Source organism: Metarhizium album (assembly GCF_000804445.1).
Source record: "Metarhizium album ARSEF 1941 chromosome Unknown scaffold_4, whole genome shotgun sequence".
In the NCBI taxonomy this organism is placed as follows: Eukaryota; Fungi; Ascomycota; class Sordariomycetes; order Hypocreales; family Clavicipitaceae; genus Metarhizium; species Metarhizium album.
The window spans coordinates 630,608-652,766 of record NW_024467578.1 but is presented as its reverse complement, the minus strand read 5'-3'; the positions used below and the strand labels follow the sequence as shown (position 1 = coordinate 652,766).

The window sequence follows — 22,159 nt, the reverse complement described above, 5'->3', positions numbered from 1 at the left end:
GGATGCAGAACTTGCGGGGGACAGTCTATCCGGCCTGGGAATCTGTCTTGGACAATGGTGAGCATCCCGAAGAGCGAGCGCTTGTCATGATACATTATGGACCTGAGACTTAGCAAATCGGTTTCCGAGTGTTTCGAGAGGACTGCGCGTGTTGGGATCCCTCGGGTTACGAGTTACGATGCGCGGCGAGGCCAGTGGTGGTAGGTACGTTGTGAGGTTCCGACCGAGCAGCCACGGGCATCTCGATTGCTTACGGAATACGGAGTACGTACGTACTTTGCCGGCTACGGAAAAAGATGGGTCCGGCCAGACGTCATCACGGCGCTGAAGCTCATTGGAAGCGAGATGATCGGCCTGTTGCGGAGTACAAAATGATGCTGTGGAAAAAATAGGCGACACTCAGCAGCGACGTTCCGCAGCGACGCAAGCATGACTGATGTCAACGGAGCGGTGGCCGCCTGCGCGGCGATTGCAGCGCGTGAGTTGGATGCTCCCGTACGGACCGAGTACTCCGCAGATGTTGAGAATACTGAAAAAGGGTGACCCGTGCCGCATGCGTGCACCGTCCGGGTGTGACGAGCATAGATTTGACAAAAACGGTCCATAAAATGCGCATCGAGTAGTTTTACACTGCGCATCCAGAAAGGTCAGAAATGTGGCCTCCGTCTGATTGGCCGCCTTTTTCTCCGGACATCGCCGCCACAAATGCCCTGCCGACTTTTTGCAAGTGAACGTTTGGCAGCTTAGGGTGGCTGGAAACTGTTAGACTGTGGCTGCAAAATTGATGGGGGCGCCTTGCTAGATTTGGACTAGCTTTACATGCGCGATGATAATCTGACAGATGGGCGTTTAGCGCGCCCCCCCCCATTCTTCCAACAAAACAGGCACAAAACGCAACGCCTCTCCTCTCGCTGCGATCCCGGCTACGACATGCGTGCCACGCCTCAACTGCGCTCCGAAGACCTGGGAGCCCTGGGAGCCCTAGGAGCAAGCATCAAGACGAGGCGACGCACAACAGCACAATGCAGCGCCTCGCAGCCGTCGTCAGCATATTCTCGTCTCTTCTCACGCTCATCCACGCCGTCGAAATCGTGTCCGGCTCGTCGTGCGACTGCTTCCTCACCAACGGCACCCAAGCCACGTACTTCGCAAACCGAATCTTCTTCGACTTCCGCAAGCTCAACGACTACGCGGGCGTTCCCGGCGTCATCAGCAACGCCGACGACACGCCGAAGGCGCCGCCCACGAGCGACTACTTCAAGTCCACAAGCTGGACGGCAACATGGGCACTGCAGACCTGGACCAACTCCAGGGGCAACGGCGACGGGCTCAGGGGCGACGCGACGGTGCTCATGATCCACTCCCCCAACAACGTGTACATTGAAAAGAATGAAGACACGTCGGCCTCGTCGGCGGCCACGTTTCTGACCCTGCGGACGGCGCGACTTGCCGAGTTCCAGACGGCGGCCGAGTTCAAGAGCCGGACCGCAAACTACCACTACCTGTCGCTGCGCATGCTCGCCAGGACAGTCGGCTCGCCGGGAGCCGTGTCGGCCGTCTTTACGTACCGCGATGCCGAGAAGCTGGCGGACATTCAGGAGGCCGACATGGAGGTTCTCACGCGCGGGCCCGAGAACAAGGTGCAGTACACGAACCAGCCGGGATACACGGACAGGGGCAGCGACGTTGCCAACGCTACGAGAAATGCCACCCTGCCCCGTGGCCTGAAGTGGTCGGACTGGGCTGTATACCGGCTGGACTGGACGCCGACACGGAGCGTTTGGTACGTCGACGGCGAGGAGGTTGCCAACATTGCATTCCAGGTGCCGCGCGACCCGGCGTCCGTCAACATCAATTCGTGGGGGAACGGGGGCAGTTGGAGCGGGAACATGAGCGTCGGCACGGAGTCCAAGCTGCAGCTTCAGTGGATCGAGATGGTGTACAACACGACCGAGGACAATCGGCACCGGCAGTCGAAGCGCCACGAGGCTGGGGCTGGTCGAGGACGGCCTTGGGCACCGGCGCAGTTGCTGGCGCGAGACGGCAAAAGCACGCTCTGCGGTGCAGTGTGTAGCATCGACGAGGGCTCCCAGACAGGAGCCGTCGCCAAGCTCTGGGGCGTCAAGAACTCGTCTGTGAGGACGTCTGCGTCGTGGTGTTTTGTCGCCGTAGTGGCTGGGTTGTGCGCGGCGCTGGGCAGTCTTGCATGACGGCCCCTTGTACAACACCGTGGTGGTAGACACGTAGATGCGAAGATGCGAATCTGAATTTGCAGAGTACTCCGTGTAGACGGACCTGAAGCTCCATTAGCTCAGTCCCCGGCATGTGAGCATGTCAGTCTTGACGCAACTTGCCACGGCGACAAAGGCATGTCTTGGCCGGCCCCCACGATTCCTTGTCCTTGGTGAAGACGCGAGGGGGGAAGAAGAAGAAGGGCCGGCGAACAAGTCCTTTCCTGCGGGTGTGAATGGTCTCGCTGGCTCGGCATCTCAACCGGCTCTCCAGAACCAGCCAGGTCCGGCGACGCTCCCAACGTAGCACGACATGAGCACCATCCCGATTCCCGACTCCCGACCCGACTCTCTGGGCCCAACGGTTACGCCGTGTAACTCTGGGGCCCGGGCGCGCTCTCACGTCTCGGGCTCCCGACTTGCATCCGCCGCTTGGCAGTTCGAACCACGGCCGGGCCTTTTCAACCTCGACGATCAACCGTCCATGCAGCAGGCACGGTGACACAAGGAAGGGGAAGGGAAAGGGGAAAGGGAAGGGGAGGCCACAGCCCCGCGTGAACAACTGGGAGGGAATGGAATTAAGCATACCATACGGAGTACGAAGTACGTAGTACCGTGGTACGTACCTAGTAGTACGTAGTACGGAAAAGGCCCGCTATGGCTCACCATAGCATCTGGGGCCGGGCCAATTGCTGCAAATTTTTCACCGCACAATCACCGCACAAGACCTGGTGCAGAAGTGGAGTGATAAAAGTCAACCCCTCCCTCCCTGCACACCCCGCACAAACCCCCGCAACGGGGACCCATCCCGAGTGCAACGCCAAAAAAGAAGAAGAAGCAGAAGAGGGGAGAAGGAAAAAAAAAAAAAAAGAAAAGGCACGAGACCAAGACCCGCTTTCCCCAGCTTCGCGTCCGTCTTGTCTCCAGCACCCTAAATCCACCAAACCACTCGAGGTCAGCCCGTCGGTCATCACGCTGTCCTCGTGATCCGAGAAATTTCCCCGAGCCCACTCAGACCTGAGACATGCCACGCCTACCGCTCTCTCCGCATCGTCCTCGAAAAGGACAAGCAAGAAACAAACGAGGAAAGGCAAAGACGACTCAGTCGCGGGAACCGCCTGCGCAATAAAACGCAAAATAATATACAAGTGCTTGACAAATCGACCGGCCACGTCAGGATGCGCCTCCAGTTACATGACATTGGACCTGACCCGGCATAACCGAAATGACATGAGCCGACCACACTCGCTCCGCGTGTGAAAAACCACGTAGAATACTCATTCAAACACGCTAAAGGTGCTATGCTGTAAGCCAGACAAGACTAGATCATCGTAACCGTAACCGTAGAAATCGTTGTGAAAGAGAAAAAGCGCCCATGCTTTTTTTTGTTCGCCCACATTGGTTGAAAGTCATTCCCATCATGTTCCCCATGTTCCCCCAACGCCAATCAACAGCAAAAAGAAGTAGTATCACCCATCACTTTCGACGGTCCCGTAGCCCCTAGCCCGGTATTCTGTTTTATTGAGAAGCCTTTTTCAAAAACCAAGTGTTTTTTAGGGAGGGCGAACCGCTGGGTATCTTTGGTTAGAATCCGTCCCTCATGGTCAGAAAAGAGAAAAAAAAATCCGAAAATTGCCAGGGAGGAGCGCAGACATCACGCGATGAGGAACCGCTGGCGAAGTCGAGCACAACAACACACTTGGCCAAGCAAAAAAAGAAACAAAGGAAGGAAGAAACTTTTTATAAAAAGACAGGTACTTGTAATAGAATCGGCGCAGCCCAAAAAAAATAATAATAAAAAAAAAGAATAGGTCGAAGTCAAAACATTCGTTCCCAGGTGTAGGCAAATGCTCCTGTGTTTCAGCATCTGAATGTAGAGCAAAGGCTGCGTGTTTCCGCGCAGGTCGACATTGGTACCTACACGGTAGAACCTTGTACTCCGCATTGAGCATGCATCGGATACTTTGCTCTGTAGCGGAAGAAACGGCTGACTGCATAATATGTCGAGTGTTCGGCGTCTCAACTGGCTTTTTTTTGTGGTAACATGTACCAGACAACGCGTACTGTCCACGATGGACCGAACATGTCGCTCGCCAGGTGTTGAGCGCCTCGTGGGATATTGTTGACCGAAGCGAGTATCCTGTGGCTGTGAGAATCGCCGTGCAAGAATATTCCTAAGCCAGCTAGCAGTGGCATGGCTATACGCAGGGTCGTCGAGTATAGAGCAACTCATCCGTTGCGTGGGACTCAGGCCCCTCACCTCAGGCCGGCCTGGTCAAAAGGAAATTGCTGGCTGGGAAAGGCCATGCTGGCGCTCAGACCAAAAGGATCCCAGTCCATGTTCTGATGATCGAGCAGCTGGGTCATGGGTGGGAAGTGGTGGTTGGACAACGATGCCTGGTGACCTCCCTGCTCGTGGTGGGCAGGGCCTGTGGAAGTGGGAGAGAGCAGCATGGGCTGCGTCGTATCACTGTTGAATGCACTTGCAAAAGCACCGTGTCCGCCGGGCGTTTCAACTTCAGGATCTTCAACTATGTCTTCTCGATTGTCATAATCATGATCTGTGATGAGTCATGTCAGCTTGAAACTTGTTGCTTTTGGGCTTTTTTTTCTCTCTTTCGGTGAAAAGAGGAAAAACAAAAAACTTTTAGCGGGAATGTGTCAACTCACCAGATCGGAACGTCGGTGTAGCATAGAACGAGCCGCTCGTGCCAGAGACACTCCGGGGCGTGCTAACCTGAAGTACAGTGCTTCGAGACGGCTGCGTTGTGCCTGCGAGCGAAAGATGCTGGCGGGTGAGCCCCGAGATGGAGCCTCTCAGGGAAATGCTGTCTGATGGAGCGGGAGAAAAGGCCGATGAACCGTTGTTGGGAGAATTGGAGTGAGACGATGGCGCGGGACGGCTCTTTGGGGAGTTGTGAGGCTTGCGAGCCTGCATGGCGGCGGTGCCAACGGCGCCAGACCCTGGCTCCAGCTTCGGGGCGATGCAGGAGGCTGACTTGCGGCTATGGTGTTGTCGATTCATGATGGGCCTCTGAATTGGAGGCGGTTGCACTATGTTCTGGGGGACATGGGCCGGTCCGAGGTTGGGACTGTCGGCCTTGGCCTGCAGTTCGGCCTGGACATCGATGCCTGTTGAGACAACCTACGTTAACATGACGAATCGTCCACTTGGAGAGCCACGGCTGGAAGAAAATAATGACCTTTCTCGAGAAGAATTCGCTCGAGCAGCGAGTTCTTGTAGCGGAGCATCAAACATTCGTCGGCAGCATTGCGATGGGCGGACTGGAGGTTTTGCAGGTTGGATTCGTGAACGTGAATGGTTTCCTCGAGCTGCTTGATGTACTCGGTGCGGCGCTCACGGAAGGCGGCCTGTGCCTGCCGGTTTCGTTGCTTGCGCTCCTCCGATGTAGCGTATATCTGACGTCAGGACGTCAGCAAATGGTTACACAGAGTGGTGTTGAGTGCGGTGGCAAGCGAGTGAGGGCTACAGTAGAGAGAGAGAGAGAGACGACCTCGCAACACGGTCCAGCCGCAGTGCCGACAGCCCGAGGCGCCGTGGAGGAGACGAGAGAGTGCGGTTCTGGGGACGCAAGGCAGGCTGCAGGAGGTACCATCGTGACCAAGAAGAGAGAGAGGTTGGACAATCAAGGTTGAAATACAAGCAGCACGTGGTCATGGTGTAGCATTGTGTTGCGGGTGTCGGCGGTTGTGATGATGGCATGGCCTTCCGGGGGAGGGGCAAGTCTCGCTCGCTCCAGGACGTGGACTCACCGGTTTGCGTCCACCCTTGCGCTTGGGCTGCTGAGCGTCCTGGACGGCATTGTTGCTGCTGCCAGAAACAGCCGCCGGGGCGTTCTGCTCTCTCTCGGGGGTAGAATCAACAGAGTCGTCGGCGGACTCGTCGCGCGGGGGGTTGGGCTTGTTGTCGATGGACATCTCGTCGGCCATTCCTCAGGGTCGCGGCGCAGGGCCTCTAGGATGACAGCCGCGGTGCGGCAAGCGCCCCAATGTCGGGAGAACAAAACCGTGACGAGTGACGACAATGTGGTGCGAGGCGAAGCCGAACAAGGCCAAGTTTTGGCCAAGCCAAGGCAAGGCAGGACAGTCAGGATCCCAGTCACAATGCAGCGGGCGATGCGAGGAGCCGGGAAGCTGTACGTCGCGGGCAGGGCGCCGGGCGTCGCCGTGATGTCGGGCAAGATTCTGCTTGCTAGAGTGCGGCTTGGTGTAGCGCGGGCACCGAGACGGGGCAGAAGACCAGTTATGGAATGTCTGGTCAACGTACGAGAAATAAAACAACGCCGAGTACTCGGTGCTCGGTACTATCAGAGAGAGGGGGGGAGAGGGGAGGGGGGAGGGAGTTGGGAACAAGGCCAGTTGACCACCGAGGAAGTTGACCACACGGTCGAATGTCGACTCGCCGTCGACGGGATGTTGCCCCCCCCCCCGATGCCTAGATGAGGAAGCTGACGCCGCGTCTGTGGCGGCTACTGCTACTACCACGAATGGAGTCCGGCGGGCAGCACTTTGGGACTCGAGACGTGAGACTCGAGCACTCGAGGCTCTCGCTTCAAGATCAACCGGCCAGGCGGCGGCGTGGGAGACGAGAGGCGCAGACGACACGCAGCAGAAAAGGCCGGCCCCAGCACCGGACCGAGACGAAACGAGGCGAGACGCAATGGTTGGACGTGGTCCGGATGGATGCTGGATCAGCACCTATGATAACGGCAGCGATTTGGATGTCGAAGAGGACCGCAGGCAGGAAAGCGTCCTCGTCGGTTTTATGTAATGGATTGGCATTGGCATTGGCATTGGCATGGCATTGGCATCGGCATTGACGCTGCTCCGATTTTAAGTGAGGGCCGAGGAGGGGTGGTGCTGTCGCGCTGCGCCCGGGCGCTGGGTGCTGGGCGCTGGGTGCTGGACGCTGCGCGCCGCTGCCTGTAGTGTAGGCGTGCTTTCCGGCGGTGCTTTCTGGCGCTGAGCGGCGTCCGTCTGTAGCTGCTCGGCCAACTGCCAACTGGTCGTCTTCTCTCCGCCGCCAGGGCCGGTGCACTGTCAGACCTCGACCCCGTATTGACTGGAGCCGCTATTGCCTATTGCCAGCCTACGCCCACGAAGTATGGATCAAGATGGAGGTACGGCGTATTGTCTGGGTCGAGACGCTCGGCATTCTCGACATTGGCCCACCAGACCTCCTAAATAACATTGCTATTACCCGGGACCCCAAGTCTAGCTGCTGGTGGAGAGCCAGCCAGCCAGCGAGCCAGCCCATCCCATCCATCCATCCATCGCCATGATCCGATCAAGTCTGGTCCCTCTCCGCCCCCGGCCGACTACGCGTCCAACGCCACCCCCCCTCCAACAAGCGTCAAAATGGGTGCCAGTCGTTGGTGGAGCAAACTCGGCGGGCTTGATCTGATAGCTTTGCGCTGCCGACGTCGAACCACCACTCCAGGCCTGCACCCTCCCAGGGAAGATATGGGGACACCAGTCTTGGCTGCCAAAACAGTCAGTCCAGCACAAGTCCAGCGCAGGCCATTTCCGCGGAGACGTCGAATCTGCATATATTCGGCCAGGCTTTTGCGACTCCGACTCTTGCTGCGCAAGTGGGCGGCCTGATGCCCGCTCGCCGCCCGCCACCACTGACACTGACTCTGACACTGACTCTGACACTGACCATGACCAGTGCCACCTTCTGAGGAAAGCCAGTTGTGCGCAGGGCCCCGTGCCAAACCAGCAGTCGACATGCGAACAGGTCAACCGCATCAATGTTTCCCGTCCACGAGTCGCCCTATGGCCGTGTGACAGAGCAGGGCCGCCCGGGCACCTGGGTCTTCCACACCCCCTCGTCTCCCCTGCAGCCCTGCTCGCGTGCGTGGATCCCGTCCACCTCTCCCATCACACGCTCTGGCGGAGCGACGGGAACACTGGCCTGTAAAGCGCAATCCTGGCGACGGCTTCCTGGCGACTCCCCAGGGCAGCCCACCGGTGGCGTATTTGTTGTGCCAAGTACTCCGTACCGGCATACGTGGGCAAATCTTGGTCGATACTGGACTGGCGATGCAGGCTTCGGTACGGACCACAGCAACATTCCGAGCTACAGAGTTCTATTCTATCATCACCTGTGCTGAGTACTCCCTATGTAAGACTCATGGCCAGCTGAACGAAGCACAGGGCACGCTTTTCTTCCCCCTTCTTCCAGGCGACCAAACCCCCCCCCCCGTGGGCGCCTTTGCCCTCTCACCCCTGTCGAGTCGTGGGCCTCCGCCTCATTGGCGTTGATTGTAGACTCAGAGATCATGTACTCCGTACGAGTCGCCTTTTTCCTTTGGCACATCTCATCAATCTGCCTTGAGCACCTGTTCCCTGGTGTTGCTAGTGAAATTGGCCTCCGAAATGCCCCTGATGGCCCGGCAGGGCAGGGCTCAGCTCCTAACTTGACGTGGCCGTGAGCGAAGGTCCAGAAGAAGATGGCTTCTTCCAGTGGACCAAGGCTTGCTACCGAGTCTTTGCAAATGACATGCTGAGCTCAGGAACACATGATTTATTGCTGCAAATGAGCAGGTTTCCTGGAAGTACCTGTTCACTACCTCTGCATGCCAAGACATCCTCCTCCAGTTGTGGCCAGAATCAAATCGACCTTGACCGATAATACATAAGTTGGTGCTTAGAACACACAAGTCTGACGCGTTTTGGCGACGTTGATTTGTGTGCCCGTTTAGCTGGCCCTTGTTCAAGAAGACTTCTGTCCATCATCTCATGTACCGTCATCAACATGTTGGACTGCCCACTGGTTGCGGGTCGGTCGTCTTTCTTCGCAGCGCATAATCGCGCCCCCAAACGTGGAGAGGCGAATACGGATCGTGAATTCCACTCTTTCCGATGCGGGCGGATGAGTCGGTGTTAACAGGCTATCCGACTTGCCAAGCGACATGGGGAAGACTGGCTGTCCATGGTATGTTGTGGTTGTCATCTTCGTTGTGTCTCATACCCCAGGTTGGCCGATTGCTCCGTAGACCGTTCGCTGTCGCAGAGATGATGATATTACATACTAGTACATACTACTAGTACTGCTCTCTCATCCTTCGCCATCGGTGGGTGGTGTGGATCATTATTCGTCGGCTAACGTACGATGTCATATAGTACAGGGAACCTGTCGCAATGCCGTTGTTGCGCGCTTCGTTCGGCTCAATTTACACCGTGGTTGGAGTGTTGAGGCGCTGAGAAGGCGGGCGTCACGTTGTGACGGAAACATGAGGGAGACATGCAGTAGACTTGGTTGATGGTACGCAGTACGGTACGGCAAGTCGGGGTCAACAGCTCGGGGATCCAATCGACAAACACGCCAAATCACGCACCGATCGAGGGTTCCGGGCGCTGTCACCTTGTCCGAGCCCCGGAACCTGGTCTGGTGCTGGCGTGGATCATTCCGAGTGAGTCCAGGTGGCAGGAGCAATTTGGCCGGTGAACATAAATCAGCGCACATAGAAAAATTGCAGGCAGGATCAGTTTGCACATATGATGTATGGATAACCGCATCGAGACTGGCATCGGTTGTCTCGGTCCAGCACTGATAATTGTGAAAAAAAAAAGAAAAAGTGATGTACATGAGTTTAGACAAGCAACGCCACCTATTTCACATGGGCAGCAAGAGTCTCCAGAACCTAGCACGAGTTAGTATGCAGCTCAAGCGCCAACGCGGCAATGTTCTTTGTAAACAACGCACCTCCAGCTCAATCTTGGCCTCGGCGATATCCTGCTCGCTGCCGCTGCCGCTAGCAACCTTCTGGGCCTCGGCAATACCAGCTCGGATGGCCTCGGCGCTGAAGTCCTCCAGGGGGTAACCCTCGATGGCGTTGATGCTCATGGTAGAGTCGGGCTGGACGGTGGCGAACCCACCAGCGACTGCAATCCCTTGTTAGTTTCCGTCTTGACACCAGCCCACTCGCCATTCTCTCCGACCAGCGTGTACAAATACCGATGGATATCAGGGCACCACATACGGAAGAACTGCTTCGCACCACTGTTCTCTTCGACCACCTCGACAATACCAGGCTTGAGCTGCTCGATAGAAGGAACGTGGTTGGCCAAGACGCCCATTTCACCAGACGCGGCGGGGATGTTGACCTGAATCACGTCCTGGGATCGGTAGATGGACTGGAAGAGGGTTGCGTCAATTAGCGGTCTCTTCATCTTGGTCGCGCAGACGGGGACGCCAATGGAACAAGTTCAGGACACAATTGCGCATCGTGAATGTTCGCAATCGCCTCATTCTTCATCGGAAATCTCATACCTGGTGAGGCAGGGACAGCGACAGCTTGATCTGAAGAAAAGAATGTTAGTCAAGGCCGCATGGAGTTGGCGATACACTGAGGGGCCGCGAGGATTTCGTTTCTACCTTGTCAGGAACGGCCTCGGCGTACGTTCTCCGCTGGGCAACAGCCCGGAAGGCTGAAGGGCGAGCTCGAACAGCCGCACGGGCGAGGCGGAGGGAGTTCATGACGACTTGAGGGGGGAAGTTGATTGAGATGAAGCTTGAACGTGAGCTCGGATGAGGTCGTCAAACAACGATTCTTCACCAGGCCGTTCGGCTAGTGGGACAGTCCGACCAGCGCCATCACGTGAATATGCACGTGCTTTTTGAGCTCCATACGGACGTGATGTTGGTCACAAGCAACAGCGTGATGATGCATGATAGCACAGTGGCAAAACACCCCCAACTGGAAATGGAATGAAGTTTCTCAATGCGGTTTATGCGACGGCATTCTAGAGCAGTGTTGCAGACTGTTGGGAAGCGCGGGTCGTATGATGTCCACTTTCTAGCCTACCCTGCACCAAAATCGCGCTTCTCCGAGTCATCGACTATATCCCACATTCGCCCACACAACTTTTTGATTTTGCCGTCCTGGCACTTCAAAATGCGATGCGTTTGCCACAAGTAAATTACTTTGTTGCCACAGTCCCTCTCCGTCTCGTGGAAGCCATGTCTATTTACTGCCGTGGCATGACAAGTCTACCCAGTAAAGAAAATGGCAAGGACACACGAGTTCCGGGCGAGAGCTGATAGTCCGCCTCAGCACTTGACCCTTCACTCGAGACAAGACGTCGACCGGTAAAAGCCGTGCCTCAGCCCGGACGGAAAATATCGCGCGCTGCCTCGTTGCACTATGCTGGTTGGGATAGTCCGCAGCGGCATGGAGACCGAATGTGCTCCCAGGATACACGATCAAGTTTATCTCGTCGCCTCGGCCAGCCTGGCGAGACATTTGGGTGCATGGAAGTTGCGTCTCGACTCGTGAGACAACCGTCAACGCGCACCCGCTACATTGATGGGTGAAACAGACAGGCCCGCACGGCGTCTTGCCAGTTTCTGGCAGATAGTTGACGCTTGAGACCTAGACTTCCTTCCCTCCTGCTGCATCGACCGATTCGATCTATCAAGATGACCCGGTAGCCCACCACCTTCCGGCCAGGTCGTAGAGGCCAACATACCACTTACACATATCTATTTCAAGAGCGGTAGCCCGTGGCAAATAATGACTCGGGTCCGGTCGACGCTAATGGATTATTTGAATCCAACTCTGCGATTTGCCGCACAAAGAGCAACGCAAAACCAGACGAGTCTCAGAGCTTGTGTCAAGTATACAGGAAACATCAAGGCGATTCAACGCCGTCGTCTTGTATTACCTGGGCTGGCCATGCTTGAGAAAGCTGGCCTCGTCAGATCAGGGATCGCACTACCCCAAAAACTCGGGTAGCAGCAAACCATGACGTATTGCGTCACCCCATTATGAAGGCATGCCACAATCTGTCTGTATCCAGGGTCCTGCATCTATTACGTTGTCATTAACTGATGCTCCAACCGATGGGTGTCATTGTGGACCACCCGTTTGTTGGATGCACCCACCACAAGCAGTGAACGATGATGGCATTGCATTCCGAAGGATTTCTCCGCACGTTAACCCCTTACTCCGTACGCTAACAAGCTATCCGGAGTGGTCCGTCGGCTCCATTACTACTAGTCAGTTAGCAGTCTTACCAAGAAGAGCGACCTATCTTCCACGCAGGCATGTTGCGCGGAAACGCATCTAGGCCACGTCTGTGAGTTGCCTCGCGTTGGATATCAGGATCGTATCTTGATGATATGGATACGAACAGTTGCGATTGCAGCCGACTTTTGATCCTTTGGTTTCCATAGTACGGAGGATTTATACTAGAGTCAGCTCCGAAGCGTGCGTCATGTGGCGTGGCTACACGCAAGTTCCTTCGGACATGGGTGGGCAATAAACAGCATGCTGCTGCACATAATACATTCCTGCTCCATTGCTCCGCATGGCTCCATTCAGTCGTGCAGTCATGCAGTCGCGTGTGCGGCTTATCGATTTCCTGCAGGCTCGCCATTGCTCTGACCTTGTACAACCCTCTTTGTTTTGCTCTGCGGCTCTTGGTGTGCCCCTTCCTACTTTTCTTCACCGCCAGAATGAACTCAAGTCACCCTTGGCTCGAGAGCAGGAGGCCTGGTCGAAGGGGGCAGCTTTGCAATGCCGAGCTAGAGAAGTGACTCGTGGGGTTTTATGCAATCCTGGTTGCCAAGCTTCAAAAAACGACGCCACACACACACAAACCGAGCAGTCAAAGGCACCCCCACATGTCGGCTCTGTCACTGGTTGACTTGGAGGTGCGTCCCTCGTCGTCTTCAAGTTGTTGTTCGGAGCACGCCGACGTGGTATTTCCTCCTACGCGCTCAAGCCGCGAAGCAATAAAATCATCAACTTGAGGGATGCGGGGCAGGCAGCGATTAGCCCCTGGTCCCTCACATGTCAGTCAAGACGCAGCTAGGAAGCAAACACCGGTTTGGGTTCTCTTCTTTCTGATCAGCGAGCACGCCGTGGAAAACTTAAAAAAGAACAGGCCACGGCGTAGTGAGACGGGGGAGGCGTTGTTCAAGTGACCACGGCGAGATGGGATCGAGGTACCAGTCAATTCCTTGGTACATGGGCACGCGTTTCCTCGTGAACTCAGCTCCCACACTCTTGACTCGAAATCACAGGAGTGACGGGCGACCGTGTTGAATTGGCGACGGTCTATTGACCAGACACACACATCGAGTACGTAGATCCCACGGCGCAATAGGGGCATGAAGTACCATGTACATGCAGCTCCGGAAATTCGAGATTGAAACGAGCTACTCGGGGTATTCAAGGGTCGTATTGCATGCATGCAGATCCTGTACAGAAGATGGACCAGCTGCCTCGGTCGTGCAACAGACATGGAATAGGGTTCAAGTGTTGTCGGATTGCGACGACACGGGGCAGGTGCTTGCTGTTTTGATCCACGGGGTTTTGTCGTCATAAGACATGTAGCATCGTGACACGGCAGGCATTTTGTGCAATGGATGTAGCGATGAGAAGCCCGCGTGCCAACAGCCCGTGTTTGCTGTGTATACTACTAGTATGTTCAAACAGTCATGACCCAGCTCGGCGCCAAGTGCGGACTTTTGGCTCTCACCTCTCGCGTGTCTCAACCATTTCAAGATGCATTGACGATAGACAATCTGTTGGACCACCCATGACATGCAGATGGCTTGCAGCCGGAAGCACCGTCGTCAAAACCCGCGGGGACAGGCGTGTGTCGCTGGCGCAAATGGTTTGGTGCCCTCCCCTTTGCGGCATGTTGCACGCACGCAGTGCCCTTGTACGTATGCATTTGTATCACAGCATTGTCAATCTCGCAACGTGCAGATCAGCGCCACCTCACCAGAGACGGGCATTTCGGCAGAATCGTCACGTACATGTGCTGGGTGGTGGGACTTGCTGCTATTCCAGACAGCCAGACGCACAGTTCAGAAACTTCAGCCCATGTGTCATGTTTGGGAGCATGGTAGCGTCCTTGCAGGTGGCGCCTCCATTTTTCTCTGGCGCCTCCATTTGTCGGATATCCCTCATCAAAGAGTTTGTTTGTCCAAGCTATCTTCATCTACTAGCGCCCACTGGATCGAGTACGCGCAGGCTGTGGCGTCGAAAAGTCGAGTCGGCGGGCTTATGATTATTTCTGCGACGTGGCCTGGTTGATAATAAATGGCTCACTGACGCACCCTCCAGTACGGAGCAGCACTACGGAGTACTAGTGAGTGAGTGAGTGAGTGGGTGAGCGAGCAAGTACAACCGGGCGGGTTCCAGAACAACCTTGTGTGTCTGGCGAGACAAACCGTCAATTGTGCGCAGGCCATCGCCGTACGGCGGACCGAAATTCGACCTCAACAATGCGACGGTACAGGTCAACGGACGATCCTGAAAAAAAAAAAAAAGGGCTAAGCACTAGGCCACGCAACTAGTTGTCTGAGTAACGCACGGGAAGAATTTCAGTGAAAGAGACCTGGCCTGGCCGCCCAGGACAAGACAAATATGAAAGGGACGGGTAATAAGTTGCGCATTGACGCCCGCGTACAGGTCCACGTTGTCTGGGATGTTTTCCAGACGGAAATGGTGAGGCAAGGGGACGGCAAGCACACAGTGCGCCCTTGTCACGCCCACACGCCCCGGCCGCAGATGATGAACACCACTCAGTCAGGAATACGTAGTTAAATAGTAGCTGCCTGAGTACGGATGCCTACGGGGTACGGAGTACAGTAAGTTGTAGGGCCTGCTCAACCATGATGCCTGTCGACGGAAGCCTGTCAATTGGCCCAGTACAGTCTGGTCCCAACAAGGACGCTACTGTGGGCGCTGTACGGAGTACAGCTGTATGCACGCCGTATGTCACTGCGGCACAACTCGTTTTTCAGGTTCGCGGCAACAATAAAAGTTCCTGCTCAAATCCAAAGTAGGGCATTTATTTACCAATCGCCACCAGTGACTACCCTGCTCTTTTCCATCCGAGGCATTGCCGCCGAGAACATCTATATGTCCCTGTATTGTTTTTGGCGGCATCCCGGGCCTCCTTTCCAAGTTGTCCTTGACGCGTTCCAGGACAGCGGCGAACCAACATGGTCAGATACGCGGAATCCCCTACATTACTTGAGATCATACGAGACATAGCGTCACGTTGACACACACGCCGAGTACTCCATCGATCCGCACTGTCACACAGTACACACGTCACCCGTGTACTGTACGCTCACGGATGGCGAACCCTAAAATCCAGCTGTGCAGCAGCAACAACAATGGGCGACGCGAAGCAGAAACATACTCAAGTATGCAAAGGGCCTGTTTGTGGTTTGTGTGGTGGGCTTCGGCTTGGAGCCGAGGGTGGCTGACAGACATGCTCACGTGCAGGATGCAAAGGTGGACCGCAAGGCGACCGCCGCGTCCCACCATGTTTGGATGGCTGCGCCTGTCCGGTCGCGAATGCGTGAGGGGACAGTGGACACCCGGCTGTGAGGGCAGACGGGAAGGCCAAAGCACACTAGGCCAAGCAGCGCGGTATTCTTAGGAAGTATTTCGTATTTCGAAAAGGGGGGCCGTGGTCGGCGACGCGGGCATACCGTGCAAGGCACAGTGTCGACGCTTTCCCTCGTGGGTGCTGGGTGCTGATTCAAGGTTTTGCATGAGGGAGCCAGTGGCGCTGAACGTGTTGGAAGCAACATTGATGAACCGTCAAGTTCCGATGTGGTGTGTGCGTGGTTTGCCCCGAGATTCCCAAGGGAAGTCGCCACAGTCGCCCTTATCCGGAAGCCGGAAGACGGGCTGGCAGCATTCATCAATGTTATTGCCGCACCCATCAGTGCGTGACTACTGATCAGTACCGACCGAGACTTCCCAGCTCGCTCATGTCTGCCCGGCCTGCCTTTGCCCGCCTTTGACTCGTGAATGTTCCACGGAGCGCGGATGGCCCGCAAATTTGGGACTCCTGTGGTGATCTGGATCGGGCAAGACCTCTTGTTATTGTTACCAAGGTTGGCCTCTGACCAATTATTTCATAATGCGCCGTGCTTCGCTCGTAGAGCTCTGGCAACTGCCAACGGCCGAGCATCTGCCAAGAACGACCGGGCAAGGCCGTGTCGCATGTCAATCTCAGTGTGTCCAGTTGCGGTGTGCAGTTGTGTTCCGCGTGGTACTTGGCTCGTCGCCATGTTCGCCCTCTCTGCTGCCGTACTCCGTGCAATTCAAATCTCGGTCATGAGCCCGTCAGCCCCTCTCGTCCCCATTGCGATTAGCGCTGTCCGGGCAAGACAGGCCAGAGGCTGCAAGTGCTTGGGGCGGGTTAATAAATGTTGACGAGGCCAAAAAAGTCCTCTCGTCTTGCTCCACCGGCGAGTCGACCGCTGCTCCAATGTTTGGCCACCAAGCCCCAACCAAGCCCCAAGCCTCACTGCTGCACTTGACCGTGAGCCTGCCAGCAGCTCTGAGGAGCCGGGACCCCCCAAGCCATGTCCGGTCGTTCCTTCCGTCCTGGTCGCGGCGCCTGGGCTTTTTTCCCTTGCCCTCACGGCCCACCCATCAATTCATAATATAATCCGACTGCTCCAAGCACCCTCCTCTTCCCCTTCTCACATTCTGGTTATTGCTTGTTGGTACGTTGATCGTCCCGTCGCTTTCTGACATCTCGTCAGCTCTGCGTCCTGGCCGCGCCTTGCCCGTTGGGCATCTGCAGCCTGTGATTTTCTGCTCCATCAACGCTCTGCCTCGTCCAGATCGGCAGCGTCACAAGTGCTTTTCAGGCGACGTGCCTGTGGTCTCACGTTTATTTTGCCGCCGCCGGGTCCCGTGTAACACCAGCACTCCAACCAACTTGAGTCGACTGTGTCCAACGCTGCTGCTGCTGCTGCTGCCACGACGCCTGGGATTGCCGTCGACGGCCCTTTTCGTATATCCCTACCACGCCACCTTTCCGACAAACGTCATCTGGATCTGCCAAGCCTAGTACTACCACATCCTTCATCTCAACAAGGCGACGCCACTGGACTTTTGAGCCAAAGGAGTCGTCTTGTTCTTATTTTGTTTGAGAGGTCATCTTGCACCTCGCAACTGCGGCAAGAAACAAAGGACGTCGACTTGCATCGAACACCCACCCCTTTGGCGTTTAAATCACGTCGACGACATGCTTTGACTCTGACCATTTAGTCGTCTGGTTCCCCTCCTTGGAATATGTTTGCTCTCCGATTATAGCATCCGGGTCCGAAGGGCCACCACACTTTGCACCAAATACTCGCTCTTGACAGAGTGGAGGTCTGCACTGGCTTGTCGACTTCGTCTGCGCGACGCAACATTCTCACCAATTCAGACATCACACCATTCCTCGCGGCACATACTGCCTAATATCGACTCCTGGTGTGTCGATTTACACCTGGAGGTCCTCTGTCCTTAGCATCGCATCGCTCTCATAATACACTCCGGTTTAGTTCTCGGACCTCTCAGATCCGCCTGCTTAGATTTGCACTCAGGCTCGTCAACCCTCATACGCCCACCATGGATATCAAGTCTTCTGCCTCGCAGGTTCCTGCCTCGGTGTCTTTGACATCTGAGGAAGTTGAGGACGTTGACGAACCCCCGGAGCTGAACCAACAGTTCGAAAGAACCTGTATTCGACGTCCTCAGGACCAATCATCACTTCTTACCAAGGCCATCATGGCTGCGCCAGAGGAGGTACCATCACAACCTGCTCACTCTATTCTCCTCAGCAGCCAACGCCGACGATCTATGACCAGCAACATCAGCATTGCTTCGACTGCCGACCTCACCAGTGATACTGGTATGACGAGCCCCTGCCGCACCAACACTCCCAGTCCCCCAATCCCAGAGATGGCTGCTCTTCGATTGCACCAAGAATTCATGTCTGTGGACATAAAACAATTCCCCTCTGCCGGTCCTCAACATCCCAAGAAGCGATGTATTCAGTTCGCATGTGCTGCCAAACCACCCGTTGCTCTCGCTGAGCCCATGGTGAAGGCACTATCTGCAGAGAAGCCTCCTCGAAAACCATCGATCAAGTTTGCTTGCACTTCTGGGCCGGCGTCAACTCAGAACACACCTCCAAGGCAGACGTCTGATCCCGACGCACGACCCTCCCTGCCTACGAATCCCGAATCACCATCCACTCCTAAAAAGACGTCCGCTCTCCCCACCGCCATCCACCGCCTGTCAAACAAGACCACACTTGCTCGACCAAAGTTTCTCCGTGCCAACTCCAAGGACCTTGCAAAAGACAGCTCGCAGTTTCATGAATTTGCAAGTGGTACGTCTCGCGAGGAAGACTGGATTAGACAACCGTCGTCGACGGTAACAAGGCTCACCATCCATGACACATTGATGAAAGAAAACCATTTTCGGCGCCTTGGAGTCGAAGCTGAAGAGGAGGCAGAATTGGAAGAAGCGGAAGACGAGGACGATGCTGAGATTGAGGACGACTACGAAGATGGTGACGACGATTTTGAAGAGAATTCTGATGGCTATCACACTGATTCCGAAACTGGCTTTGCTGATTCTGATGAAGAAGATGAGGAAGAGGACGAGAACATGATCCTCTGGACACCCAGTCATGCTACTACCCGTCACATCAAGCTCGTGGCTCCTCTACGACGACCGGAGGTGAATGAGCCTCAGTCTGATTCTTCTGTCCCCAGTGATGACAGCCGATCAAGCATTCGTCGCGCCAAGCCTCGACGGATCAAGGCCGAGTCCGACGCACCAGATCTACCAGACAGCACCGATTTTGTCTGTGGTACGCTTGATGAGGACAGGCCTCTGGAAGAAGCGTATCTGTGTTGCTTGGCAGCTCGCCGGAACGAGAAATTACGGGTTATACCGCAAGACATCGACCCCAGCTTTCCAGCATCAGACCCTGACGAGGAGGAGGAGGATGAGATCTTCAACCCTGTTCATCATGACAGCGATGAAGGTGTCTGGGTTCAAGGCAGGATGGAGGATATCCACCATGGCCAGGATCGCTCTCGAAGAAGAAGAAGGAGCGAACAGCCATCGCCTCGCAAGTATCACTCTCCGCCGCCAAGATGGCACCATTCTCCTGCTCCCAAGAATCGGGGTCGGTCTCCCAAGCCATTATTTAGGCGTCATTCTCCCAAGAGAATACGCTCTCCAGCACCGAAGGTGAACACCCCGTCGCAGACTCCACGACAGGGCCCTCACGTTCAGTTCCACCTGGCCGGTCGACCAGGCATGACACAGACAAAGTCTCTGCCTCGAGCTCCCGCACTGTTTCGATCCATGAAGAGCAGTAAGACAGCCAAACACCAGCATCACCACGATTCCGACTGCCACCTCCGAGGTGCCATTGACATCGTCAAGGGTCTGGAACGCAAGCGCCAACGCCGCAAGGAAAAGTTTTTCCAAAAATACTGCAATCGTGCAAGACGCGGCCAAATACCAGAGCGCAAGCGTCAGCCCGGGCAAGGTGCCGAGCGTATGAAGGAGCTCGGTTTGCTCATGGCTGGTAAGAAAGAACAGGGCAACTATGTCATGTCTATCTAAAGATGTCACTTTACCTACTCCCGCTTGTCTTCGGTTTCTGAGGACGAAATCAAAAGTCTACGTCCCGCTGCAGGAGCACGGAAATAGGCTGCAACTCATACCGAGTTCTGCTTATATACACGTGGGCAATAACTTGCCACTACTGTTCGTTCGTACGTTATGACTCCACGACATCTTCTCTGTACATATCTCGAGCCAATTGCTTCGGGCCTCTTTTTTTTTTTTTTTTCCTTTTTCCACTACATGAGGAATCGTCCGAAGCGTGAAGACCTTTCTACATGGTTTCTCCTTACTACCAGTGAATTTGCATATTGGTCAAACCTTTTTTTTTGTCAAAATATATCATTTGAGACGGCGCATTGCAATCGCTAGGATACCCTTTGCCGGGGAGTTACGGCGTGGGAGGCATGCATCTAGATATTGGCTTGGACTGGCTGTACACATTAAAGATAGAAGCGTGGAAATCTTTGAACTTTTTCTACTACATTATTATTGGCCACGAAGAACATTTAAGTGTGTTCAATTTATAACAAACTGAGCCTCTGGGCCTGGATTGGAATGTAGCCTGAGGACGGTGTGATGACAAGGTACCTGGGAGGAGTCTTGGCAGTAGTGGCGTATTTTGTTGGTAGATGTGATTTCCAGAATAATAAGACAGCCCGCATCGTGAATGAAATCACCGCGGGATGCCGGAACAACCATCAGATGACTGCATTTGGGAAGACTTGGGTTTGTGCGTGTGCGTGGTTCGCTGGGTCCGACGGTGCTACACAAGCTCACGCTCCTCGGCTCAGGGTGCAGCGACTTGGGTTCATGCCTGAGAATCCAGGCACAACACCCATCGTCTGGACACTCGTGAGTTGCTGCCAGCTAAGAGCAAAACCGAGCGCACGTTACGGACCAGGGCGTACTTCTATCCATCACGTCCGCCATCAGCATTGATTTCTCGACCCCTTAAATTATTTCGACTGGCCCTGGAACCACGATTCGGAAAGGTAGCTCACCATGTGGATTGTCAACTGGTGTATGTCCCCAGACGTTCTCTTTCCCGCCGTCTTCCTCCTGTTGCCGTTGTCATGATGCAATACGAACGTTGGTCCACTGACTTGTGCTGTTTGTGCGGCTCGTTAGTTTACGATGTTCTCTCCTCCCTTGGCCTGTTGAACAAGCACGCCAAGTTGCTGTTCCTCGGTCTCGACAATGCCGGAAAGACGACGTTGTTGCATATGTTGAAGGTATGCCAGACTTGCGCAGCCGCAGTTGGGCTGCGAACCCTCTCTGGACTCAACGGGGCGTCGTGATGTGTTCTCAATCCATACGACTACGAGGCTAGAAAATCGACAATGCGGTTGTAGCCATGTTTGATGGGCGATGCTAACGACGTGGACTGGATAGAACGACCGTGTAGCTATCCTTCAGCCCACTCTTCATCCTAGTGAGTCCCTCTTTGCCCATCCGGGTGATATGGTCCGGTCTGCGCGTGGTAGCTACCATAGTCGCAACCCATGACTAATGGTGTTGTAACAGCCTCTGAGGAGCTTGCCATTGGCAATGTCAGATTCACCACGTTTGACTTGGGTGGTCACCAGCAGGGTATGTACACATGGATGTCTGAGGCTGGGTGCCTACCTATCTTACGGTCCTGGAGACTGACTGTCTCATCCAGCCCGCCGAATTTGGAGAGACTATTTCCCCGAGGTCAACGGCGTCGTCTTTCTCGTTGATGCCAAGGATCACGAGCGATTCGCCGAGGCCAAGGCTGAGCTCGATGCTCTTTTGTCCATGGAAGAACTGTCCAAAGTTCCCTTTGTCATCCTGGGCAACAAGATCGACCACCCCGACGCCGTTTCAGAGGATCAACTCCGACACGACCTGGGTATGTACCAGACCACCGGCAAGGGCAAAGTCCCTCTAGAGGGCATCCGGCCCATCGAGGTCTTCATGTGCTCCGTCGTGATGCGCCAAGGCTATGGTGAAGGGATAAGATGGCTCTCCCAGTACGTATAAGAAATCACTTGCGGTGAGAGCCGTGACTGAGGCGCGAGGACGCGGGCGAGGGCTTCCTTCGCATGTGTATATGCACACGAGCACAGACGGCGGCGAGTAAAGATACAATGAGCGGCGTGTAGCACCCATGTATGTGTGTGGAGGCAACGAGTGATGGATGAGATTCAGCATTCTCTTTAGGCGAACACAGGGTCATGTAATTCCAGTGATATTTGGGCAAGACAAAATTAGTTTTGCGTTTCTCTCATCCTGCCGCCTCACTTTCAACCGGGACACTTTCAACTGGGTCAGCATGTATGGGCAACTTTGGTTCGCTTGTTGGGCTCAAGATGTAGCGGATGGACGTGCCCAATCCAGGATACATGTTTCAGATACCAATGACATGGACAGACTCTACTATTACGTCTTGAATAGGGGTAAAGGATGCACGCAATCCGTCAGGCACGATGAAAGCGACCGAGGTACGTTGGCGCAGCTAATCAGCAAAGT

At 55.1% G+C, this 22,159-nt stretch overlaps 4 protein-coding genes across 4 annotated transcripts; 2 read left to right on the top strand and 2 right to left on the bottom strand.

Annotated features, from left to right (window-relative positions):
* Window positions 1-1,022: 1,022 nt before the first annotated feature.
* Window positions 1,023-2,210, top strand: MAM_02481 (Concanavalin A-like lectin/glucanase; the record flags this gene model as incomplete). The annotated part of the gene is made up of 1 exon (XM_040821280.1): window positions 1,023-2,210. One exon carries the CDS (start codon window positions 1,023-1,025, stop codon window positions 2,208-2,210), a length of 1,188 nt encoding a protein of 395 aa, XP_040680694.1.
* A 2,277-nt stretch (window positions 2,211-4,487) lies between these two features.
* Window positions 4,488-6,170, bottom strand: MAM_02480 (MEAB protein; the record flags this gene model as incomplete). Its single annotated transcript, XM_040821279.1, has 4 exons — window positions 4,488-4,792; window positions 4,902-5,363; window positions 5,435-5,651; window positions 6,006-6,170. 4 exons carry the CDS (start codon window positions 6,168-6,170, stop codon window positions 4,488-4,490), a joined length of 1,149 nt encoding a protein of 382 aa, XP_040680693.1.
* Window positions 6,171-9,868: 3,698 nt separating this feature from the next.
* MAM_02479 (ATP synthase delta chain precursor) lies at window positions 9,869-10,430 on the bottom strand (the record flags this gene model as incomplete). Its single annotated transcript, XM_040821278.1, has 3 exons — window positions 9,869-9,901; window positions 9,964-10,142; window positions 10,241-10,430. The coding sequence occupies 3 exons, from the start codon at window positions 10,428-10,430 to the stop codon at window positions 9,869-9,871; spliced, it is 402 nt and encodes a 133-aa protein (XP_040680692.1).
* A 7,214-nt stretch (window positions 10,431-17,644) lies between these two features.
* MAM_02478 (uncharacterized protein) lies at window positions 17,645-19,663 on the top strand (the record flags this gene model as incomplete). Its single annotated transcript, XM_040821277.1, has 1 exon — window positions 17,645-19,663. One exon carries the CDS (start codon window positions 17,645-17,647, stop codon window positions 19,661-19,663), a length of 2,019 nt encoding a protein of 672 aa, XP_040680691.1.
* Window positions 19,664-22,159: the final 2,496 nt, after the last annotated feature.